The 24,192-nt window shown below is 52.1% G+C and overlaps 2 protein-coding genes across 3 annotated transcripts in view; both read left to right on the forward strand.

The window, feature by feature from the left end:
- The first annotated feature begins 1,818 nt into the window (after positions 1 to 1,818).
- Positions 1,819 to 8,986, forward strand: Pgc (progastricsin). The gene is made up of 9 exons (XM_041656492.1): positions 1,819 to 1,877; positions 3,440 to 3,599; positions 3,919 to 4,036; positions 4,876 to 4,994; positions 5,417 to 5,616; positions 6,854 to 6,973; positions 7,468 to 7,612; positions 8,406 to 8,504; positions 8,834 to 8,986. The coding sequence occupies exons 1-9, from the start codon at positions 1,819 to 1,821 to the stop codon at positions 8,984 to 8,986; spliced, it is 1,173 nt and encodes a 390-aa protein (XP_041512426.1).
- A 2,546-nt stretch (positions 8,987 to 11,532) lies between these two features.
- Tfeb (transcription factor EB) overlaps positions 11,533 to 24,192 on the forward strand; it is a 52,198-nt gene continuing 39,538 nt past the window's right edge. For both annotated transcript variants that reach the window (XM_041656460.1, XM_041656459.1), the window contains exon 1: positions 11,533 to 11,779. The gene's annotated coding sequence lies outside the window, so the exon portion shown is untranslated. The remainder of the gene's footprint in view (positions 11,780 to 24,192) is intronic.

Below are 24,192 nucleotides of genomic sequence, written 5' to 3' on the forward strand. Positions count from 1 at the left end.
GGGGGTGCCTGGCCTAGTGGTATAGGGCCTCTTATCCTACCTACCTAGAGCTGAGGCAGGACGTTGACAAGTTCAAGACCTGTCTAGGCTACAGTGTGAGTTCAAGTCTAGCCTGTGTAATTTAGCAAGTGTTTGTCTCAAAAACACAAAGACCCAGTCACAGTAGCTCATGCCTATAATTCCTGAACTTGGGAAGACAGGGCAGAAAGATTGTTTAGAATTCCAGGCCAACCTGAACTACATAGTGAGTTCCTGGCCAACCTGGGCTACAGTGTGAGACCTGGATTCTAAATTTAAAAAAAAAGAAAAGAATTACAAATAAAAATAGCCTGATTGTGCAACCATGTACAATAGATCCGCATCACCCATGAAAAGGGCAGTGTGAAGTGGCATCTGTAACCTGGGCACTGGAGGACAGAGGCAGGTGTGGCCCAGGGGCTCACTAGCCTTCAGTCTAGATGGATTCAGTGAGAGATGCCATCATAATAAGGTAGAGAAAAATGGCTCGGTGGGTAAAGGAGCCATCAAGCCATCAAGCCTGAGCTCTATCCCCAGGACTTACATGGTGGAAAGAGAGAAAAAACTCTCACAACGATGACACATGAGCACCTCCCTCCTCTCTTTCTCACAATGTAAAAACATTATAATTCATTTGAAAATTTAGAAAATAAGGTAGATAAGCAAAGAAGCCATTCAGACATCAGCCCCTGGCCTCCACGTGTGCCTGCACAGATGACCGCATGTGCACACACAAGTAAACACGCATCCACCACATGCACACGCCCACAGATGGGCTGGGGTATAGCTCAGTGGTAGTTGGCTAGCACATACAAGACCCTGGTCTCAACCCCCAAATCCCCAGCCAAATAAAACCCCAGGTAGCAATGGGGAAGGAAGAGAGACAAGGAGAGAGGCAGCGAGGGGCAGTTTGGCCCCTCGGCTCACATCTTGCTCTGGGCATCTGTTCTGGTTCAGACATCCAGAGGTGGTGTGACCGTCCCCTGTGAGTGAGTCTGTGCTGCTGCATTGGGACAGGAGTCCAAAGCCACCACTCCATTCTGACTTCATCCCTAGCACCGGCCTCAGCATCAGCACTGCCTACATGGCCACTGTTGCCACTATGATCATAGCCAGCAGCCTGATTCCTGAGCCTCCAGACACCCCGAACTCCAGCTCCCAGAGGTTTAAGGGCTACTGGGAGGCAGGACTTAAGTTGGACCTCCAAGTATGTCACCTGTAGGTACAACGACAGCTCTCAGGGACTTGTCCCCAAGGGGAAACCAATAATGCCTGGAGACATTTCGGTGGCTGCAACTGGGGGATTGCTCCTGGCACTTAGTGGGCAGATGGGCTACTCCTAGTACCCTACAGAGGACAGAGAATTCTTTCCTTCCAAGTGTCACTAGTGCCAAGCTTGAGGAACCAACCATCAGGACCCTGGTCCCTCACTCAGGTCCTCACCCCCAAATGCCCATATTGTGCATCTGGTTCCCAGAGTTGTAATCTTTGCCCCTCCATGGTGCGGCCACTTTGTTCCCTCTTATCGCGCGCCTTCTGGCCGTCCCTGCTGCAATAGAAAGTCAATAAGATGAAAAGTGTTGTGGTCCTGCTCCAGAAGGAAAAACACACAGAAACCATTGATATGCAGAGTCCGGGGGGCACGCAGCTTGGGGGGGTCATGCTTACCCAGGGCCGGGAGGCAGGGGCCGGGCTAGCTCCTGGGTGTATAAAAGGAAGGAGCACACTCAGGACTTCACTCCACCACAACGGTTGAGCTCGAAGTGGTTTATCCTGTGAGACCAGCTTCGAGTCAGCATCATGAAGTGGATGGTCGTAGCCTTGCTCTGCCTCCCTCTCTTGGAGGCAGCTTTGATCAGGTGAGACTGGATGTGGACTACAGACTCAGACAGCCTTCAGTGGGGGCCAGGTGCCTGGAGCCTGTGGAGGCCAGACAAGGGTGTCAGACCCCCTAGGACTGGAGTTACGGCCGGTTGTGGGTGTTGAGAATTGGACCCTGCTCCTCTGGAAACGCGAATAGTGCCTTTAACTGCTGAGCCATGTCTACCACAACTACCCAGTCCTTTACTGGGTCTTCATGGTAACCTAGAGATAATTTAAAAGCAGAGGGAGTATTCATGGAGGTTACGGATAATTCCCATGGGCTTGAGTATCTATAGTCGGCACCTCATACTTTCTTTTTTCAAATTATGACTCAGTTAGTTTGTGTATGGGAGGAGACTGTGAGTGTATCGGTGCCATTGAATACATGTGGAGGTCAGAGGAAGACAGCAGGAGTCACTTCTCTCCTACTACATGGGTTCTAGGAGCTGAACTCAGGTCGACAGGTTGGCAGCAAGCGCCTTTACCTGCTGAGTCGTCATACCAGGGCTACTACCCGGTAGTTTCTCGGGTGAAAAGCCAGCTCCTCCCAGAAACTTCTGCAAACTCCGCAGAGGTGGTTGGTGTGGCTCTTGCGAAGGGGTTAGCAGAGACACTTTGAAATGTCCTAGAGTCCTAAGAGAATGAGGATTTAAGACGGAGAAAGAAGTAAAAGGAAAAGGAATTCTGAGTTGCAGAGCAAGCAGGTGAATCTCAGAGGTCCCTGGGAGGTGGCAGCCAGCAGCTCTTAGATCATGCTTATGGTGACATGGGCAGAAGCTGCAGCGCCTAAGTTCCAACTCTGGAACTCCCAAGCCACTTTCCCGAAGGACTGTCCGGGGAGGCACAGAGATGTCCCTGGGCTGGAGGTAGGGTTAGTACCGTTCTCTTCACACAATGCTGGGTCACCTCAGTCAGTGCTGGGTGAGAGAGGGCCACCATAGGAAGGAATCCTTTGAGGATGGGGCTCGCTGGGTAGAGGGCTTGTGTGATGCCCTGACTTGTCTGATGTCCCCAGCTCTCTATAAACTAGGTGTGGTGGTGCATGCTTGGGAGGCAGAGGCAGAAGGACCAGAAGTTAGAGGCCGCTCTTTGATAAAAATTCCGTTTGAGACTAACCAGAGACACATGAGACCCTATCTCAAAAGCATAGACACTAATTCTAACAAAGATAGTTCTCCAAGTCACCCTCCCCTTCTTGGGAGGGAATTCCAGCGTATATCAGAGCAGGGGGCCTGGGTAGCAGGGGTACTTTCATGTGGGGCGAAGGTGGATGAGGATGAAGTTGATGAGTTTCTAAATCTCAGAACAAACATTAAGAAGGAGTTTGAGAACAAGAGGAAAGGAGAAGGAAAAGATGATAAAGGGAGAAAAAGCTGGAAAGAAATCAAGACAGAGAGATGGGGAGACAGACAGATACAAACAGTGGGCATGTGCGGGGCAGGGCGTCAGGAGAGAGGGAGGGGGAGACAGAGAGAGACAGAGGCCAGATGTGGGGAGGGGGAGTGTAGAAGGAGAAAGGAAGGAGGGAGGCTCCCACCCGACACACAGCCTTCTGCAGGGTCCCCCTGAAGAGGATGAAGACTATCCGAGAGACCATGAGGGAAAAGGGTGTGCTCAATGATTTCCTGAAAAAGCATAAGTATGACCCTGGCCTGAAGTACCGCTTTGGCAACTTCGGTGACTTCAGCGTACTCTACGAGCCCATAGCCTACATGGACGTAAGTCTTAACACCACTGTCCCTGCTGCCAAAGCTGAGGGTTCCCTGTCTTCCCATCCTGGGGTGCACTGTTGGAAGAGCTTGGGGTGGGGTCCTTACTGACCTTGCAGCCCTCAGAGAGCTTGGTGACTGCCCTGGTCAACACAGACTGAGCATCCTTAGGTTTGGGGCAGATTTCCAGGGAAGACTAAGGCCACTGGCTTTAGTGTGGTTTGGAGGGCAGCATCTGGGTCCTTTCCCGTGTACCTGCAGAGTTGCGGAGCCCCTAGATCCCTCAGAGCTAACCAGTCTACCCGTGATATCCCCTCTCCCTTATTAGGCTGCCTACTTTGGTGAGATCAGCATCGGAACTCCACCCCAGAACTTCTTGGTCCTTTTCGACACTGGCTCCTCCAACCTGTGGGTGCCTTCTGTCTACTGCCAAAGCGAGGCCTGCAGTGAGTGCTGGGTGGGCAGGAAAGGGAGGCTGGGGGAAATCCATCCCTGGAGAAGATGGTGGTATTTTCAGTCACATGACATATCCAAGCCTTGTCAAAGAGGCTGGCCCTGCAGCTGGGTGGCTCTTTTGCCTTTTCTGCTAAGCAGCAAATATGCGTTCATCTATGCCAGCCCTCCTCGCCCACTCCATTTTCTTCCGTCCCACCCATCCTGGTGACCAGGACAATAGCATCCTTTTTCTTGTGGGTCATCTCCACTCGCTTCACGGCAGTCAGTTCTGCCTTCTATTCACCCCACGTCGGCGTCAGGAGTGTCTAAAGGATGGGCTGGAACAATGGATGTGGTCTTGTCCTGCTGTACTTTGTCAGGCAGATAGAATTTGGGCAGGCATTTTGTAATGCTGCTTTTGTCCCTACCTGAGCCTTGGGATCCTATTATCTCTGGTCCAAGAGGTCTCTCTTTGGCTATATCTCATGCTGCCTCTGGATCTTGGAATGACCAAGTTCTTGAAGGGTTGGAGGCTGTGGAATGAGAGGTGCTTAGTGGCCCATTTGCTCCGATGGTGGATGAGCAATCCATTTGTGCTAGGGCTTTTCTGGGACCTAGGACAATGGAGATTAAGTCCAGCCAACCCTGCCCAGAGACACCAAAGTCCCAGAGCTTACCCTATAAATCACAGAGGGCTTTCAGGTCATGGGTGATTCAAAGGCAGGAGCCTCAGCTGATCACCCCTTGCTGTCACGAATAGGGGATGCTGAAGCCCCAGGTTTAAGTACAGGCTGAGGAAGAAGCCCCCTCCACTCAACAATCTGACCTCTATGTCATACCTCCCCTGCAGCCACCCACACCCGCTACAACCCTAGCAAGTCCTCTACCTACTACACGAAAGGACAGACCTTCTCCCTGCAGTATGGCACCGGCAGCCTTACTGGCTTCTTTGGCTATGACACTCTGACCGTGAGTGTGACTTCCTGCCCCTGGGTCGGGGTGGGAGGGAGATGAGGGCCTTCACAAAGCCCCTGAAACATGGCAGAAAAGCTCATAGGATGGGAAGTCAGCACGAGACCTTGTCCATCCACGATGCGGACGCTTGCTGACGGTGGTTGTTCTGTCAGGATGGCTGAGAAAGCCACAATGAACCCTTTGGTTGTGGCCACCTCCCTGCAAGAAGATAGCTCTTCAGAGGAGAGGGGTGGGGCAGGGACCATGCAGTGATGCTCCTGATTCTAAGGAGGGACAATGGCTGCAACCAACTTATGAAGCTGTAGGGGGAACTGAGGCAAGGAGAGAGGAACAAGAGTTGTCTCTGGGGAGCGGTGGGGGATCGAGGTAGGTCCATCTGGTGTGTCACTATCTCTCTATTTTAACCTCTGCTCCAGGTCCAAGGCATTAAGGTCCCCAACCAGGAGTTTGGCCTGAGCGAGAACGAACCTGGCACTGATTTCGTCTATGCAGACTTCGATGGCATCATGGGCCTGGCCTTCCCCGGCCTATCTGCTGGTGGTGCCACCACCGCCATGCAGGGCTTGTTGAAGGAGGGCGCTCTCTCCCAGCCCCTCTTTGGTGTCTACCTCGGCAGGTAAGTGACCACTTAGGAATTTCTCTGCCTTCCACTGCTCAACTGTGGCTCAGAAGCTTGTCGGCTGAGTGCTTTGCCCACCCCTGTCCCAGCCTCGCCTTCCTTTCCAGCTCTGGAATCTCACACTCCCCACCCCGTATCTGTTTCCTGTCCACTCCTATTTTTTTCAACATTTATTTATTTGTGTTAGAGCAGGGGTCGGGGTTCACGCCACAGCGAACCTGTAGAAGTCAGAGGACAACTTGCAGGAGCCGGTTCTCCTCTTTCACTGTGTGGGTCTCAAAGATGGCGCTCAGCTTGCCAGGCTAAGCCACAAGCACCTTATTTGCTGAGCCAACCTGCCAGCCCATGCAGGTGTTGTGTTCCTTGGCTGTGACAAGCTCTCTATGTCCAGCTCAGATCTGGGCGTGGTTTTTATTCTAGCTCTTCCTGGGTCAGCTCTGTGCCCTCCCCCCAGGTCCCTCTCTGGCTGAGATTTTCCACTGTGTATCTCTTTTGTATAGTAATCTCTTGCTTCATCCCCTTTGATCTGCTGTCCCAGCTGGTCCTGGAGTCTTTGGGGCTTGGCCCGGGGTTAACCTCTAACCTGTTGTTATCTTTCCAGCAAACACAAGCAGGCCTCGCCTGGGCCTCAGGTTTCTCTCTTTTTTTCCCAGAGTTAACCACCTTCTAGAATGTGCATACACTCACTGTGACTTAAGGGCCTGACTCTGACATTGGCACCTTCACTGTCACAGGCCCTACAGACTTGTTTTTTGCTTCTGCTTACAATTACTCTGCATGTCACCTTTGGGAGCTCCATCCATCCCTGCTTTGCTCCTTCTCCAATGGGTGGGGCCCACCTAGCTGCCTGCTAAGAGGGGCTGGGACTCTATGGGACAGCATCACTCCAGAGGCTGAAGCACTGGAGATTTTGAGAGGCCCACACAGGTAGCTCATCTGGGGGAAACACATCCTATCTACAGGAAGACCCAATCTGAGGAAAATACAGACTGTCCTCAGGAAGCCTCAGTCTGAGGGAGACCTAGCTCATTTGCAGGGAGCCCCAGTCTGAGGGGACCTTTCCACAGGGAGCCCCAGTCTGAGAGGACCTGTCCACAGGGAGCCCCAGTCTGAGGAGACCTAGCTCATCTGCAGGGAGCCTCAATGTAAAGTGAGGTCGGGAGCTGTTTCCTGAAGATGGCCAACTCACCACAGGATGCTGTTCATTCCTGATCCTTCCTTTTGTCTTCTGTAGCCAGGAGGGATCTGATGGTGGACAGATTGTTTTTGGAGGTGTGGACAAGAACCTCTACACTGGGGAGCTCACCTGGATTCCCGTCACCCAGGACCTCTACTGGCAGATCAGCATCGATGAGTGAGTCTGCAGTGGGGTCTTCTCTGCTTGCACCTCCAAACACTATAAACCGTCCGTTCATCCAGGCACTGCTGGTGGGGATGGGTGGGAGAGGACTTTAAGATAGGCCACGTCCCGGAGTCACAGCTAACCTATGCAGGAGCATCAGAGTCGAGCTAAATCTGGAGAAGAGGGGCAACACATAAAATCTCAATCATGAGGTCCCCTGCAGTCCAACGCCACAGGTTAGAGGCTGAATGTGTTTCAAAGTCCTTGCAGCAACCAGTGGCTCTGGCTTTCGCTGTGTCTACAGCCTTCCTTGAAACTTTGGAAGTAGGTTCAACGGCCATTCATATGGCTTTGAAGAGACTCAAGGGTGATATGAAGTGGGGTCCCCTTACCTTCCTCATTGATGGCTTGTCTCTGTGTGCAGCCCCCTGTGTCACTGTGGTGGGAGGCCCCTCTGCCTGCCCTGAACAGGTGGGAACTGAGGCTGCTATCTTCTTACCATTCAGCTTCCTTATTGGTGGAACCACCTCTGGCTGGTGCTCCCAGGGCTGCCAGGGCATTGTCGACACTGGTACCTCTCTCCTCACCATGCCCTCTCAGTACCTGAGCGACTTTCTGGAGGCCATAGGAGCTGAGGAAGAATATGGAGAGGTGAGTACGGTAGGCAGGGCTCCCCCTCCCTCAGGAATGGCCATCTTATGGGGTGGCAGGACTGTGTGTGCCACTTACAGCTTCTCTTTGGGAAATCAAAGCTAGCTGAATTCTTGGCCTCCAGGCTTTTAGCTACGGAGGGCACTGGTGGGTAGTGGCCCTGGCAGGGTGGAGACCTGGAGGCTGGAGCTGAGGAAGTAGGGCAAAGCAAGACTCTTCTGAGCTGAAGTCACCTTGGAATATGGAGTAAACACTGCCTGGCCTTTAGGGTTGGAGAAAATGACTAGAAAGCGGGACCGAGCAGATGAGTAACAAGGGACAGCTCTGTGGTCCACATGTCCTCACCCCCCCAGAGTCAGGCTCTCTCCTGCTCTTTCCACCCTAAAGCCAGTGGAGAGTTGACTACTCAAGATATTCTCCTAGTTCTGGGGAAACTGATGGTTTCCATGTTCTACAGAAATGTATGTTAAAGGGCACTTGCAAGAAAGGCAACAATCCACATTCTCTCATAGTGGAAATTCAGTCAGGAGCAAAGCTTTAGGGTAGTGGGTTCCTCAGGGTTCCTCGAACCCCTCCCCACCTGTGCCAATGCTACTGAATGTTCATAGTAGTTGAGTCAGCATTGCCTTGGAGCTGTGCACCCCAATATAAAGCAGACTGGGGTGTGGATCTAGGGTTTAGGGTGCGAGGTGGCAGGCGTGATGGGGTACAGGCCTACGGTGCTGAGGTGGCAGGCATGTTGGATACAGTTCTAAGTGAGACATATCGGCATGGACCGTGTTCCTTTCTGCAGTATTTTGTGAGCTGTGACAGCGTCAGTAGCCTGCCTACCTTCAACTTTGTCCTCAACGGTGTCGAGTTCCCTCTGTCACCCTCTTCCTACATCCTTCAGGTAAGGTCTCATTCCTATGGGCAGAGCCGCTGGGATCTAGAGTGGTCTAGAACAGCTATGCAGAGGTTTGCGGCTTAACTGTCAGGCTGACCTGTTACAGGCCAGGAGCAGGGGGAAGGTAGTCTGAGGAGGAAGCCCTCCACTCCGTAGAACCATGGCAACGGGAAGTCAGCTATTGGGGAAAGAGCACTCTCTCTCCCCGAGCCCCAACAGCCCTTGCTGTGGAGGGGCAGCTGTTCCATGAGCCCCTGGGCAGTCTTGAGTCATTCAGTTGCTGAAGTTCAGTTCACCCGTGAGCGTGTGAGAGAATGCTGTCTTCTGTTGAACAGGAGGATGGCTACTGCATGGTAGGCCTTGAGAGCACCCCTCTGACCTCTGAAGATGGCCAGCCCTTCTGGATCCTTGGGGATGTCTTCCTCAGGTCTTACTACGCTGTCTTTGACATGGGCAACAAGAAGGTGGGCTTTGCCACTGCTGTCTAGACTTGCCATCTAGACCCTGTGCCCTTCCTCCTCTCAACCTCCCCCAACTTGTGAGGAGTACCCTCTGTCCTTGCCCTCTGCCTCCAACCTTCCCCTTCTGTACCCTACACTTTCTCTGATAATAAATAGTTCTTCACATTGACCAGCCTGTTGTGGTATGTGTATGGGATGTGTTGGGTGGGGGAGCTGGGTAAAGTTGTGACTCAGACTACTGGGTCTTCGGGACTGTGGGAGTGGGGATCATGGCAAGTTCCCCTTCGACTGACCTCAGTGGCCACGAGGTTTCCCAGTGGGTCATTGAGATGCTAAGCGAAGCAGAGTTTGAAGCCAGGCTTGGACATAGGCTGCTTCAGAGTCTAGAGCCTCTTCTCAGATTCCCTCTGAAGACATGATGGGAGCAGGGCTTGTACTGAAGGGCAAATGGGAAACACCCTGCTGAACCACACCCCAGACTCCGTGGACCTCAAGGCCATGGGAATGACCCCTAGCAATGTGCCTGTTTGTCTCTTCAGCTTTGAATCCATTTTGACTAGAATTTTCTGAAGGATGTTCATTTCTAACAGTTATGGGTCCTTGAGGAAGCAAGATGCTTATTTCTAGGAAGGCTGCAGAAGGTTGAGACTTAGTTAAAGTGACCATATTTTTACCCAACCTCCTAAATCCAAGGACTTGTGTTTGAAGGAGAGAGGGTTGCCCCTCGCCTATGGACAGGTTGGCCAGCTCTTTCCCTGGCTTTCTCTGGCCAGCTCAGTTAGAGGTCTATTGCTCTAGACTTTATTCTTGTACATCCTTAGCAGTTTCTCAGAAAGCCCCAGAAATATGGGGTCACATGATGGGGGGAAGAGGAGGAAGAAGAGGAAGAAAATAAAGGGTAAGGTGGAGGGAGAGAGGTAAGGGGAAGAAAAGGGCAGGAGATGTGGAGAAAAGGAGGCAGTGGGAGAGGGAGTAAAGAAAACAACAGAGAAAGAAAGCTAAGAATGTTATCTTAGTGCTCTGAGCTTCTGTTCGGAGGAAGAGACAAGCGAGGAGACTGGAAAGCTTCTGAACAGTAAAATGGCGGTGATGTGGTTTCCATCTTATACTTACAGGCAGGCACGAAGGGCAAGATCCAAACTGAGACAGGATAGAAGGGGAGATTATGGGACTTGAGAGGAAAAGGTATCCTTCTCATTCTGCAGTCTGGATGAAGTCTTCTGTCGGCTGAGAATCATGACCTCTAGGACAATGACCATCTCATGTGAAGGCTGCCCACGCAGAGGTCATCTCAGTAAGTGCTTAAACAGACAATCCAGAGTGGGGACATGCTCTTGGAAAGCAGAGGCAGGCAGACCTCTGTGAGTTCGAGGGCAGCGTAATCCACTAGTGAATTCTGAGCCAGCTAAGGTTATTTGGTGAATCCCTGTCTCAACAAAATAAAACAATGGTAAACACAACAATAAACCAGGCTTAAGGTCTGAGCACGTGTGTCCCGGAGTCAAGCCTCAGCTCTCCCCTAGACAGTTTGGGAACCTGACAAGTAAGACTGTTTTGTTTACAGTTAAGATAGCCTCACTTCCTTTATGATCTTTAACCTGGTCAATTACAACACTATCAGGTCCACCCCAGGAAACATCCTGTGATCTTATTTAAGTTTCTCAGCAGTTGTCTGTAGATAACTTCAGAGATCACCAAAACAAGAAAGCTGGCCATTGTAAAAAACAATGAGAAGCCCACACCCAGTTTCTCTGGTGGGCCTACCCTTTCCACTTTCCCTGATAGCCTCTTTCTCTTAACCTCTGTGTTTTAAATATATATTTAAAAATACATTTTTAAGTCTGGCAGTGGTGGTGCAGGTCTTTAATCCCAGCACTTGGGAGGCAGAGGTAGAAGGATCTCTGTGAGTCTGAGGCCAGCCTGGTCTGCAAAGTGAGTTCCAGCACAGCCAAGGCTACACAGAGAAATCCTGGCAACGAAAACAAACGAACAATATATATGTTATTTTTATACATTTGCACACGTATTTTTAAAGAAGCTACAGTTCTGCTTCATACTGGCTTGTTCTGAAATAATAATAATAATTAATAGAACAGAAATTATTATTATTATTTAACAAAGCAGTCAAAAGTCTCTAAGTGGAAGTTCCTAAAGGATAAGGTAACTCCTCTGTCTGCTGCTGGCAATCCTGAGAGTGAACACCTTCGCATAAACCAGGAGGGACCACCTGGGACCCTATATCTTTCTCACATTCCTGCATTCCTGGAAAAGAAGCTTGGTATTGGTCCTTTCACAAGATGTCATAATGTAGTAGATCCTACCTCGGGACACCACTGATAGAGAGGAGAAAGAAAATATGAAAAGGGAAAAAGGGGACAAACTTTTAAAGTCAAAAGTTGATTCCTTGGGACCTCGGCCAGTAGAGTAGAACTGCAAATCCCGGCGAGCCCCGCGCGGCAGCGGCAGGGACTACGTTTCCCAGCGCGCGCCGCGGGAGGCCTCCGGGGGCGGTCCGCAGGGGGCGGGTGCTGCCCTCTGCCGGGCTCAGCGGGAAGTGGGCGCGGAGTGACAGCCGGAGCCCGAGCGCCGGGCGCGGGGCTAGGTGACAGCGGAGGCGGCAGCCGCGGGCGGGACGAAGAGAGCGGCGACGGCGCCGACGGCGGCGGGAAGGGCGGACGGGGCGGGTCTGGCTGGTGGCGCGTAGCCTGAGGAGCCCGAAAGCGGGCGGCGGGCGAAGATCGGGGGTCGGGCACCCGAACTTGAGACAAGTTGCCGGAACCACAGGGCGCCGGCGGCGGACAGATTGACCTTCAAAGCGAGGTGAGCGGGACTAGGGGGCAAGGGGTGCACGGGGAACTGGGGAACGCCAGCTCCGCACTTTCCATCCTGTGGGTGCCGGAGACAGGTGGGGTGGGTGGATGGGGGTACAGACGAACAGGACAGGGTGCACTGCACCGCCACCCATCCGCAGCCGGTGGAGCCCTGGGTTCCCAGCGCGTGGCCGGAGCGGTGCGGCTCGTCAGCCGGGGAGCCCCTCGGGCCCCTCCCTTCAGGCCGGGTAGGGGGCCGCCTCCCCGCGACCTTATGTAACCGGAGCGGGAGTGGCCGGGGCGGGCACGGGCCTTCCTGGCCCGGGGAAGCTGAGTGGAGCTGGGGCGGGAGGCGCAGGAGTAAACTTGCAATAAGTTTTGAGGGACGCTCGGGGCCCTCGGCTCGCTCCCCCTTCCCCGATACGGCGGGGGTGGGGGGGCTCGGGAGGGGGAGTCCGAGGTTCGGGGAGGTGTGCAAGCACCAAGGCCGGCGGGGCCAGGCCCAGCCTGGATGGTCGCGGGGGAGTGGGAGGGCCGGCGAGGCGCCACGCCCCGTGGGCTGGGCTGCTGTGTCCGGGGTTTGTGTGGACGTCCCATCCCTCTGTGCCTCCCTCCCTCCTTGATCTCTTGCAGAAGACACCCCTGATTTCAGCCCCTGGTGTCCCTGGCAAACTTCTCTCGCCTTACCCCAACTCGGAACCCCAACTCGGGTTGCACCTTCTGTGCGTCTCGCTTTCTGCTTCCCTGAACTTCCAGTTGTCTGCCCTCCTCCCTGAGCCACCCTCTTGGTCCCTAATTTCGGAAAATACGCCCCCTTTCCCGTTTGTCCCCTTCACTCTGCACCGTCCAACCCCAGGCTAGCTCGCCCCGGGCTCCAGGTCAGTGCCTTTGTCTCCCCCACCCCCAATTCCGGACCCCGTTGCTTCTTCCGCCCAGCGCCTCCTGGAAGAGAGCTGGCGGCTGCCACCTGGGTCCCCGCCCCTCGGCCCCCGTCGTGCTCTGGGTTCTGGCTTCACGCACCGCTGCCCGGAGCTGCTCGGGGCTGCGCGAGCAGGTTCGCGCCGCAGCCGCCTGGCGCGCCCCAGCCCCGCGCCCTGGAGAGGAAGGGAGGACGCCCGCCCGGGTGGGGCTGGTCTGCGCCAGCGCTCCCCCGGCCCCCGCCCTCCATTCTGCTCCTGCCCCTCACCGCGGTGCCCTTCCCCAACGTGCGTCAGCTTTCGCTCGTCCTGCAGAGGACTATGCAGTGTGACAGTTGCAGGACTAAACTTGGGTGCTCGGTTAACTGGGGAAGTGTGGGCTCCACGGATCGGGAGTGAGGGACTGCTTGATGCAGCAGGGAAGGGGAGCCTCTAGGACGTGGCCTGAGGTCCCTACACCCTCCCTGGCCTGGATTCCGCTGGCCCAGACCAGGCACTGTTGGGGTGTGAGGTGGGGGCGGATCTCCAGTGTCCTCTAGGGCGGCCAGGTGCCAGATACTAGCAGATCCAGACGCGGAGGTCAGGCTCGATGGCCGGTTCCCTTCGTAGCTGCTTGGTGCCCCGCTGGGGAGCCAGTCTCCAGGCTCTACTCCCCCGCAGCGCCCAGTCTGGAGAGAGAGCCAGCCTTAGTAACCCGCCAGTCAAGAGAGGTAGTTGGAAGGGGGAAGGGTTGCTGCCTCTGGAGCTTTTACTGTTCCTCAGTTTCCCTCGGCTCTTTTGGTTCCCTTCTTTAGGCTTGCCTCAGTTATAGGAGAGTTGAGAAGGAGAGCGTGTGATGAAGGGCAGGTCTGTTTTGGGGTTCTCCTGCGTGAGAGAAGCCGATATGGCTTAGACTTTACAGGGCTTGTTACAGCTGAGTGCTAATTCTCTGTCCACCTAGGAGGTGGAGCTAGATGGAGACCCAGGTCTCTTGGTTCCAGGCCCCATGGAATGAGGCAAGGTACATCTGACGTGAGCATTGAATCCACAGAGAGCCAACTGCATTTACGGCTGATGGCCTGGTGACTCAGTAAGAGGTGGGCAGGGAGTGAGCCAGGGAAGAGTTCATTCAAGCACCGCTGGGGGATGTCCAGTGTGTCTGCCCATCCCATCACCATGGAGCCGCCACCTGCCCCCACCCCACTTCCTGGACGCGGGGAAATAGGTGGGAGGGGACCTACCCTCTAGCCTGGCTGCCCTTTGAGGGTCTGGCTTCTGGCCCTGATCTCTCTTAGGCTCTGTTTATGGTTGCAATTGCATCGTTAGCTAGGGTTTATAGAGTTACTTAGCACCTGCCCCCACAGGGAGTGGCCCAGCCTCCCTTCCCTCTGGCTTCCTTCTCTTCCTTTTAAAAGTCAAGTTGGTTTTTGCAGGCAGCAGGGGTTTCCCCAACCACAGCTGACTTGAAAGCCAAGTTGAGCCTTTGTCCTGGGGATGGAGGGCAGGGGACACTTAGGGCTGCCATAGAAATGAGTTAGCCTTCTAGTGTGTGTGTTTGGGGCAGAAGGTGGAGGGAGTTCAGATCCTCAGAGCTTCCAGAAGCATCCCTGTGTTGGGCTACAGCCAGCCTCTCTCTCTACCTGTACTGCGAAAGGACCAAATAGAAATAGGATTATCTGTTGCACCACTGTGAGGACCAAGTGCAGAGCCTACATGGTGAGCTTGTGTAATGGATGTGAACGTGTTCATGGATTGCGAAGATGACAGTCTCTGACAGTAAGGAGAACACAGCACTGTGTTAATTAGAATAGCCAAGTGCCACCAGAGGCAGACTGGAGTAAGACCTTGCTGCAAGCAATAGCTGCCAGGCTAATGTATCTTGCATCAGGGTAGGAATTATTGTTTTTGTTATACCGATTCAGAGAAGTTAAGTAAATTGTTGAAAACCACACAGCGTAGAGTAGAGGGCTGGGGTTCTAACCCAGGCTCAACCAATTCCAAGAACCATGTTTTTAATTCCTAAAGAAGACCGCATCAGTGTTTGTCAGAAGTTCTTTTTTTCTTGTTCTATTTATTTACTTATGTATGTATTTATTTATTTTTGTTGTTTCAAGACAGAGTTTCTTTCTTTCTTCCTTCCTTCCTTCCTTTCTTTTTCTTTTTTGAGACAAGGTTTCTCTGTTGCTTTGGAGCCTGTTCTGGAACTAGCTCTTGTAGACCAGGCTGGCCTCGAACTCACAGAGATCTGCCTGCCTCTGCCTCCTGAGTGCTGGACTTAAAGGCATGCGCCACCACCACCTGGCACAAGACAGGGTTTCTTTGTTCAGCTCAGGCTGTCATAGAACCCCCTTTGCAGACCAGACTGGCCTCGAACTCAGAGCTCCACCTGCCTTCGCTTCCTGAGTGCTGGGATTAAAGGCGTGAGCCACTACCACCTGGCCATAAATTCTTTTTAATTTTTTTTTTTTTATTTCTGTGTGTATGAGGTTGTGTTCACAGAGTGCAGTTCCCACAGAGATCAGAAGAGGGCATCAGATCCCTTGGAGCTGGCTTTCTGGGCATTTTTGAGCTGCCAGACAGGGTGCTGGGAACTCACTGCAGGAGATCTTCCCCACTGAACTGTCCCTTCTGTGGATGGAGTGTGTGTTGGAGAGCTGTCTCTGCAGTCAGCAGCAAGGACCAGTGACTGCTGGAGGGCCTGAGGTTCAATTCCCAGCACCCCTATGGCACCACACAGCTGTCATGAGTTTAGTTCTCTTATGGCCTCCTTGGGAGCTGCACACATGCAGTACACAGACATACGTCCACACGTAAAATGCAAATCAAAAATCTAAAAACAAATTATAAAAAATAAAATGAATTTTTTTTTATTTTAGTTTTTAGTTTTTCGAGACAGGGTTTCTCTGTAGCGTCTCTGTAGCTTTTGCAGTCTGTCTTGGAACTAGCTCTAGTAGACAAATGAATTTATTAAGAGTGGGGGCATGATAGTTTGGGGGCCTTCTTTTTGCTGCTCAGGGACTACACTTGTCTCCTGGCTTCCTTTCTGAACTGCTGAGCTAGGTCTCCGGGAGACCCTGCCCTGGGAGGAGATAGGTCAGCAGGACCTTGTTGGTCTCCGTGGAAAGCTCATTTAGCCCAGGCAGGGGAGGACAGCCTTCTGGGCGTGTGGCTCCGACCGTGGACAGCATGCCCTTTAAGCTACAGTACACCCTCGGTAAGGATGTGTTTCATCAGATGTGGAGGAAAGGCAGCGGGGCCTTTGAGAAAGTCACAAGGTCAGAGGACCTGGAGTCCAGAGACCCGACACCATCAGCAACTGTCAGCCTCCTGTGGCTGTCAAGGAACACTAATCATTGGTGGTCCCCTCCAGGAATGGCTGTCTACAGGTCTCTACCTCAGGTACCAGGACACCAGGCTTCAGAACGGGAGGGTGTGGGTGGCAGAAGACCTGGGGACTGATGGAGGCCCTGGAATCAAGTCCGGCTCACGTGTCCCATCTTGTCAGGACGTAACCCAGCCACCATGTATTCAGCACTGTACCGGATGAATGTTGACTCTGGGGCCAGGCTGCCTGGCTTGGAGTCCCAGCTCTGTCGCTTATCAGTGTGGGACCCTGGCAAGCTGTTTAGCAGCCCACTGTACCCCTCCTTTCACGACTAAGAGGTGTATGCCCTACCTGCCTACCTAAGAGCCAGGGCCAAGTGTGTCGATGCCCTGAATACACAGTGCACTTGGAATAACAAGCACGCTCAACTCTTGTGGCTCTTTCGTTTTTTCATTTCTCAGTTTTAAGTGAGAAACAGGCCTAAAGTGCTCCAGGAGAGGGAAAAAAGAACCATGGATGGGCTGGGGATACTTACTTACTGAGCATGCAGGAGGCCCTGGGTTTGATCTCTGGTCCCAGATATGCTGGGCATGGTGGCACACACCTGTAATCCCAGCATTTGAGAAGTGGAGAATCAGAAGTTCAAGGTCATCCTCTGCTAGAATAGTGAGTCTGGGGTTGGCGTGAGAAACATTGGCCCTGCCTAAAAAAGAATCAGTAAGTGGGGTTGGGAAGCTAGGTCATGGCCAAGAGCACTCGGCTCTTCCAGAGCACTGGATCCCAGCACCATTGCCGGGCAGCTCACAGGCACCTGTGAGTCCAGCTTCAGGGCATTTGACATCTTCTTGTCGTCATGGACACAACACATACATTTTAAAAAACATCTTAAAACAAAACAAACAAACAAAAGCTTTACGGTTCGAACAGTCCAGTCATGTATCTAATACCCTCACATATAACACCTTCTAGGCTGGAGAAATGGTTTGGCCATTAAGAGCACCAGCTGCTCCTTAGTGCACCCAGTTCCAATTCCCAGCACACACACAGAGACTCACAGTCTACAGCTCCAGTTCCAATTCCCAGCACACACACAGAGACTCACAGTCTATATAGCTCCAGTTCCAATTCCCAGCACACACACAGAGACTCACAGTCGTCTATAGCTCCAGTTCCAATTCCCAGCACACACATAGAGACAGTCATCTATAACTCCAGTTCCAAGGGATCTATTGCCCTCTTCTGGCCTCAGCATGCACACTGTGCATAGACACACGTGCAGGAGAAACACACATAAGATAAATATTATATATGATAGAGTCGGGCAGTGGTGGCACACTATGTATATACTATAATTCATATGTAGTCAGGTGGTGGTGGCACACACTTTTAATTCCAGCAGTTGGGAGGCAGAGTCTACAGGATCGCTGAGTTTGAGGCCAGTCTGGCCTACAGAGCAAGTTCTAGGACAGCCAGGATTACACAGAGAGATCCTGTCTGTAAAATAAACAAGTAAATAAATAAAATATATGTGTGTATATATCCCAGAGGTTTTTCAGACTCTGGCCACAGTCCCTACTACACTCTGCAACCCCTTCCCCATTCCCAGCTTGTTCTCCTAGTTAGCTGTTCTCAGTTAGCGAGGCTGTGCGGGAGGGTTGGCAATGCCTGCAGTGTCTCTGCTCCCCCCTCGAATTTCACTGTGGAGCGTCTGTCCTGGCACCTCCCTCCTAGCCGTGGCTCTTCCTCTCTGTCTTGCCTGCCTTCCTCTTCACTGTGTGTTACACACACTGACCCTCTTGGCTGCTGTGTTGCTGCTACGGGCAGAGATAAAATTGCAGTGATAGGGAGGACCTGAGACTTATCGCAGCCACAGGAAGTGCTTTGCTATGGAGTGGGCTGGTGGTGGGTGAGGTCGGAGGACAGCCAGAGAGGCAGAGGCATCAGGCGGGATCATTGTTGCTTCTTGGTTTGCGTAGTTTTTCCCTCCTGGTGCTGGGTAGCAAGCCTAGAGCCTTGTGCATGCTAGGCCAGTAAGTGCTGAGACCCTGAGCTCCTCTCCCACCATGATCCTGGTCTTAAATGCGAACACAAAGAAGAAGAGAATGAGCCTGGCCAGTACCAGGCCTTTCCAGTGTTGCTAGCGAGCAGTCCACCTTGTTGGCAGCTATGCATGCAGTGGCAGTCCCATGGCAGCTATGCATGCAGTGGGGTTTGATGCTTTGGAGAGTAATCCAGAGCTTGAACTGCAGCAGATTCCATGTCTAGAAAGCTGGGATTCTTGTGCCCTTGCTTCGCCCTCCTTCCCTTTCGTGCTTGCTCCTGTCACATCTTCCCTGCTCTCTCCCTCCAACCAAAGTGTCCTCTCAGTGAAGCCACAGTTCTCGCGGAGGCTATTGACCTCTCCATCGCACCGCCCACCTGGCTGGGAACTCCTCCAAAATGCCCTTGCCTCCCCATCTCTGGGGGTGGGGCCTAGGCATCAGTACAAAGCAATGCCCAGGCGGTTCCCAGGCTTTTCTCTGGGCCATAGAGTCCAAGGCAAGGTCTCTTGCACCAGGCAGACCGGAGAAGTCCCCAGTGACTGCTCCATTTCAGCTTTCTCTGGCCTGCTTCATATCTCATACTCAGTAGTTCCACAAGCTTCTGAGGTCTGGAGTTTTATTTTTTAAAAATAAGGACTTATTTTTTATTTTTTTTAGTGTGTTTGTGTGTGCGCAGGTGTATTCATGTGCACAGAGACCAGAGGCAACCTGGGGTATCAGGAACAGCGTCTGCCTTCTTTCAGGGAGGGCTTTTCAGGCTCTGGAGCTCACCACTTAGGGGAGGTTAGGAGATCTTGGGGGTCCCCGCATCTCTGTCTCTCTAGCTCTGGGATTATAAGCACATGCCACCACACCCCACAGTTTTTGTTTGTTTGTTTATCAAGACAGGGTTTCTTTGTGTAGCTTTGGAGGCTGTCCTGGAACTGGCTCTGTAGACCAGGCTGGTCTCGAACTCACAGCCACCCACCTACCTCTGCCTCTCAAATGCTGGGATTAAAGGCGTGCGCCTCCACTGCCTGACTCACCCTGCACACTTTTACGTGCTTCAGTGAACCATCCTCACAGCCATTACTTTATTTTATTATCTTTTTAAAGGGTTATTTTCTTCTTTTAAGGTATGTGTGCTCATGTGTGCAGTTGCTGACTGAGGCCAGAAGAGGGCATCAGATCCCCTGGAGCTAGAGTTACAGTTGTCAACCATCTGTAGGGGTACTGGGAACCAAACTTAAGTCCTCTGGAAAGGCAACAGGCACTGTTAATCACAGAGCCATATCTCCATTCCTATTGTACTTGCTTGTTTATTTTTCTTTAAAAAAAACTTTTATTTTAATGTGTATGGGTGTTTTGCTGGACATTTCTGCACATCACAAGCATGCAGTACCTGTGGAGGCCAGAAGAGGGCGTTGTATTCCTGGAACTGGAGTTGCAGATGGTTGTGAGCTGTCATGTGATGTTGGGAACTGAACCAGGTCTTCCGGCAGGAGCAGCCAGTGCCCTTAACCACTGAGCCATCTCTCCAACCCTGTTTTAATTCTTTTTGAGACAAGGTCTTACTATGTGTATATATATCTCAGTATGATCTCAAAGTCATGGTCCTCCTGCCTCTGCCTCCTGAATCCTTGGATCACAGGTGTGTATCATGACACACTACAACCACTCGTCTGGTGTGAACTGAATTTCTGGCAAGTTGTTGGTCCCCAGAACACAACTTTTGACTTGTAGCTATTCAGGTACCCAGTGGTGATGTCTTTGGCTGTTTTGGATTTGTTTGGCTGATATTGTCTTTCAAGGCAGATCTCCAGGGCTGTGCCTACTTCTGCGTTGTGTGCTAACATCTCTGTCCCCAGCCCCCATATTAGTCTGAGTTACTACAACAGAATGGCAGAGAATTAAGAACCCTATAAAGAATAAGGTTTGGCTTTAGCTCACAGTTTTCAAGGCAGGAGACCTCATCTGAGATGACCCTTCTGGTCTTGTATGGGGGATGGGGGTGTGAAGGGAAAGTGTGATGTATTATGTCGTGTGTGTGTGATGAAGGGGGAGTGTAACGTGTTGTGTCGTGTGTGTGTGTGTGTGTGTGTGTGTGAGGGTGAAGGGGGTGAAGGAGGTGTAATGTGTTGTGTTGTGTGTGTGTGTGTGTGTGTGTGTGAGGGTGAAGGGGGAGTGTAACGTGTTGTGTCGTGTGTGTGTGTGAGGGTGAAGGGGGTGTAACGTGTTGTGTTGTGTGTGTGTGTGAGGGTGAAGGGGGTGAAGGGGGTGTAATGTGTTGTGTCGTGTGTGTGTGTGGGTGGGTGAAGGAGGTGACGGGGGAGTGTAACGTTATGTCATGTGTGTGGGAGGGTGAAGGGGGTGTAACGTGTTGTGTCGTGTGTGTGGTGCACGAACTCTTTAGTATGGATGTGGTGTGTGTGCATAGGAGTGTGTATGCGCTGGCGTCGGCCGGAGGTCAGCATCATGTCCTTCCTTCATCACTGGAGACATTTATTTATGATTTATCTTTGAGGCTGAGACTCTCCCCGAACCTGAAGCGTATTAATCTGGCTAGGCTGAATGACTTCAGGGATCTGCGTGCCTCTGCTCACTTAGTGCTGAGGTTACCGGCACATGCTACCACGCCTGACTTTTACATGGGTTCTGGGTATACAAACCAGGATCTTCAGGCTCTGGTCTTAAAACGCTACCAGTTCTCAATCTCAGACTCCATCCTGATGATTCTACCTAATTCTGATCACTTCCCAAAGGCCTACCTCTGAGCATCAGGGTCGGATTGTATTTCCAGCATCTAATCCCCACCGTGAGTAATGAGGATTAAATCTCAGCCCTTATGGGACACTCCGGCCACACCCATGCTTGAGGATCCCAGGAAACTCGGCACCATTTGGTCCCTCTCTGGGACGTGCCGCCTGCTTGCACGGAGTGAGCTGGACGAGTGGCGGATCTGAGCACGGTGTCCATGTCACCAGTGTCCTAGGACATTGCTGGAAGGAGAGAGCCATTCCGAAGCGAGACTGTTACACACCTGCCGCTCACCTCCTTCTCCACATAGGGCCACAGGCGAGTATTTGGTCACTGAATCATACTTATTTTTTGAATCATTATTGTGTGTAATGGGAGAAGGCACATGCCAGGGTGTCTGTGTGGCGGTCAGAAGACAACATTGCTTTGTTTGTATTAGACAGGGTCTCTCTATTCAGCCCTGCCTATCCTAGAACTCACTCTGTAGAGCAGGCTGGCCTCAAACTCACAGAGATCCCCCTGCCACTGCCTCCTGAATGCGCCACCATGCCTGGCGGAGGACGACTCTGTGGAGTCAGTTTTATGTGGCTTCTAGGAATCAAACTCAGGTCCTCAGGCCAACACAGTGAGCACCCGCCCCTCATTCACATTCCTTACAAGAGAAGTATCCTTTCTTTGCTCCGATAGGTGTTAGGAGGAGCCCTGTGAGAGGACATTTCATCTAGAAGGTTCTGGACTCCTGTTTACTTACGTTATTTTAAAATTTATATTTATTTACTAAAAATTACATTTACTTAAATGTGCATGTGTGTGTGTGCGTGTGTACATATGTGTGAAGACACGGTGCTTACGTGAGGGTCAAAGGACAACTTTCAGGAACTGCTTCTCTCCTTCTCCACATGGGCTCGAGGTCAAACTCAGGTCATCAGGTTTGGCAGCTGTCTTGTTGCCCATGTGTGGATTTTTGTTGTTGTTTTTGAGACCTGGTCTTACGTAGCCCAGGCTCTCTGTGTAGTCAAGGACAACTTAGCACTTCTGATCCTCCTGCTTCCCTTTCCAAGTGCTGGGTGACAAGCGTGCACACCACCACGTCTGGCTTTGTTTATTAGTTTGACATTTTTGAGGCGGTCTCACTGTCCACCCCAGTGTGTGGCTCAGGCTAGCCTTGAATTCGCCGCTCTGCCTGTCTCAGTTTCGCCTCCCCCAGGGCTGGGATTGCAGTCTATGCCACCTGGGCCTTGAGGCTCTTACATTCTCAGGAGTGCTTGGGGCTCAGGGTTGGAGGAGCTGGCTGAAAGCTGGTGAGGAGGAGCTTAGGGTCCCAGGGAACAGGTGATTGACACAGCACTGGACCTCAGATGCTTGTAGTTGTTTTTTATTTATTTATTTTTTATTTTTTTAATCTTTGGGAATCTGCCACCCAGCTTCTAAATAAATACACAGAAACTTATTCTTACTTATGAATGCCTGGCCTCAGCTTGGCTTATTTCCAGCTAGCTTTTCTTAAATTATTCTGTTTCTCTAACTACATTTTGCCTCCTTTTTTTTTTTCCCTTCAAGACAGAGTTTCTCTGTGGCTTTGGACCCTGTCCTGGAACTAGCTCTTGTAGACCAGGCTGGTCTCGACCTCACAGAGATCCACCTGCCTCTGCCTCCTCAGTGCTGGGATTAAAGGCATGCGCCACCACTGCCCAGCTGCCTCTGGGTTTTTTACCTTTCTTTATTCTATATATCTCTTTTTATTTCTTGGCTGGCTGTCTAGCTGGGTGGCTGCCCCCATGTCTTCTCCTCCTTTTCTCGTTCCTCCTTTGTTATTAGACCAATCAGGTGTTTTAGACGGGCATGGTAAAACAGCTTCAGAGTCAAATAAATACAACATAAAAGAATGTAGCACATCTTTGCATCACTAAAGAAATATTCTACAGCATAAATGCATGTAACACGTCTTAAGCTAATATTCCACAATAGATATCCTCTCAAGACAGGGATTTGGTCTGTTTGGTCCCCTGCCTACAGGAGAACCTCCGATATGGTGGATGCCCAGTAAAGCTTTTCAGGATGAATGAGTGAACATAAATTGAATCCCATCATATGCCCGGAAACGAGGGCCTAAAAGACGGCTTTTCCACGATCCCTACTCTAGGTACTTCATTGCTGTATACCCAGGGCCTCATACACAGCTCAGCAGAGACCCGTCCTCTGCTTCTGCTCTGATCCCTCCTTTCTCTCTTCTTCTGCAGTGATCCAGTCCCCTCTGGCTTGGGGTTCTCAGCCTGCTGCTCCCCATAGAAAAATTGCCAGCACCCCCAGCTTATCCCAGTTCTACCAGTGGGGCTGTGGGGTGGGGCTTGTGCTTGTTTGGCAAGGGAAGTCACAGCCTGTCCTCTGGTCTGTTTGTAATCAGTTTGGGGACAGCACCTGTTCAGCCTCCTGTGGTCCCTGAGGGATGTGGCGTGGCCAGGAGATGACACACTATACTGTCCAGCCCCACTGTCACTCATCTCCTTGCTCTGGCCAGGTGTGCTCAGCTGTCCCAACAGGGCAGAGCTGACTGACTCTGCCCTGGGCTGACTGACTCTGCCCTGGGCTGACTGACTCTGCCCTGGGCTGACTGAAGCCGAGCAGCCGTCTGACTGGCACTGTTACTGAGAGGAGGAAGGAGGGGGCTTAGCGACCCAGCAGCTCACAGCCATGGTCTTCAGCACCACGGGGACACCCAAGTCTGTGTGTTCAAGGAGGTTGTTAGGGACAGAAGCTTCTGGAAGTCTCGGAGGACAGAGACAGGCAGGCAGACAGTGACAGACTGAGACCTGACTCTCGGGTGGGCCCTCAGCAAGGTGGCTCTGCCCCACTCCAGGTTGTTAGTTAGGGGTCACTGCTGCAGGTCCTGGAGGATTTCTTCCTGGACTGAGTCCTTCCTTCTAGGCATTCTGGAGTAAAGGGGAGGCCCCTGGGCCATTCACCTGCTGTGTAGAAGCCTTGGGACTGTAAGGTATTCCTACCTGGAGGCTGAGGACAGTGCATCTACCCCCACCCCCCACTTCCATAGAACCTGGAACAGTCCCAATATCTATCTCTAGAGCATATTTTCTCTCCCCCTTTCTCTTTCTCTCTCGTTCTATTTCACTCTCTCCATCCACCCTATTTCTTCTTCTGTCTTCCTGTTTTCCTCATGCTCAGGGAATGACCCAGGTGAGCCTCCAGGTCCTGCTGTTGGGCCCTCAGAGGACTGAGCCAGGATAGAGAGGGGTGGGTGTGCAGACACATGCCTGACACTCACTCTGCCCTTCTGCAGGAAGGGGCATCCGAGAAGGGTGAGAAAGAGGTTGAGGTAGCCAGCTCTGGTTGGCCGAGGGACAGCCTGCAGCCTGGGCCACACTGGACACTTTGGGGGGTCTCCATCAAGAGGGCCCCAAGCATCGTC

Source organism: Microtus oregoni, unplaced genomic scaffold (assembly GCF_018167655.1).
Source record: "Microtus oregoni isolate MIOR12 unplaced genomic scaffold, Mior012 000007F_ref0000211, whole genome shotgun sequence".
In the NCBI taxonomy this organism is placed as follows: Eukaryota; Metazoa; Chordata; class Mammalia; order Rodentia; family Cricetidae; genus Microtus; species Microtus oregoni.

Excerpts from the sequence above, each read along its gene's own strand:
- Pgc (XM_041656492.1), top strand. The coding sequence starts at position 1,819 with ATGAAGTGGATGGTCGTAGCCTTGCTCTGCCTCCCTCTCTTGGAGGCA. Across the intron at positions 3,600-3,918 it reads AGCCCATAGCCTACATGGAC|GCTGCCTACTTTGGTGAGAT; the intron begins GTAAGTCTTAAC and ends CTCCCTTATTAG. Across the intron at positions 4,037-4,875 it reads CTGCCAAAGCGAGGCCTGCA|CCACCCACACCCGCTACAAC; the intron begins GTGAGTGCTGGG and ends CCTCCCCTGCAG.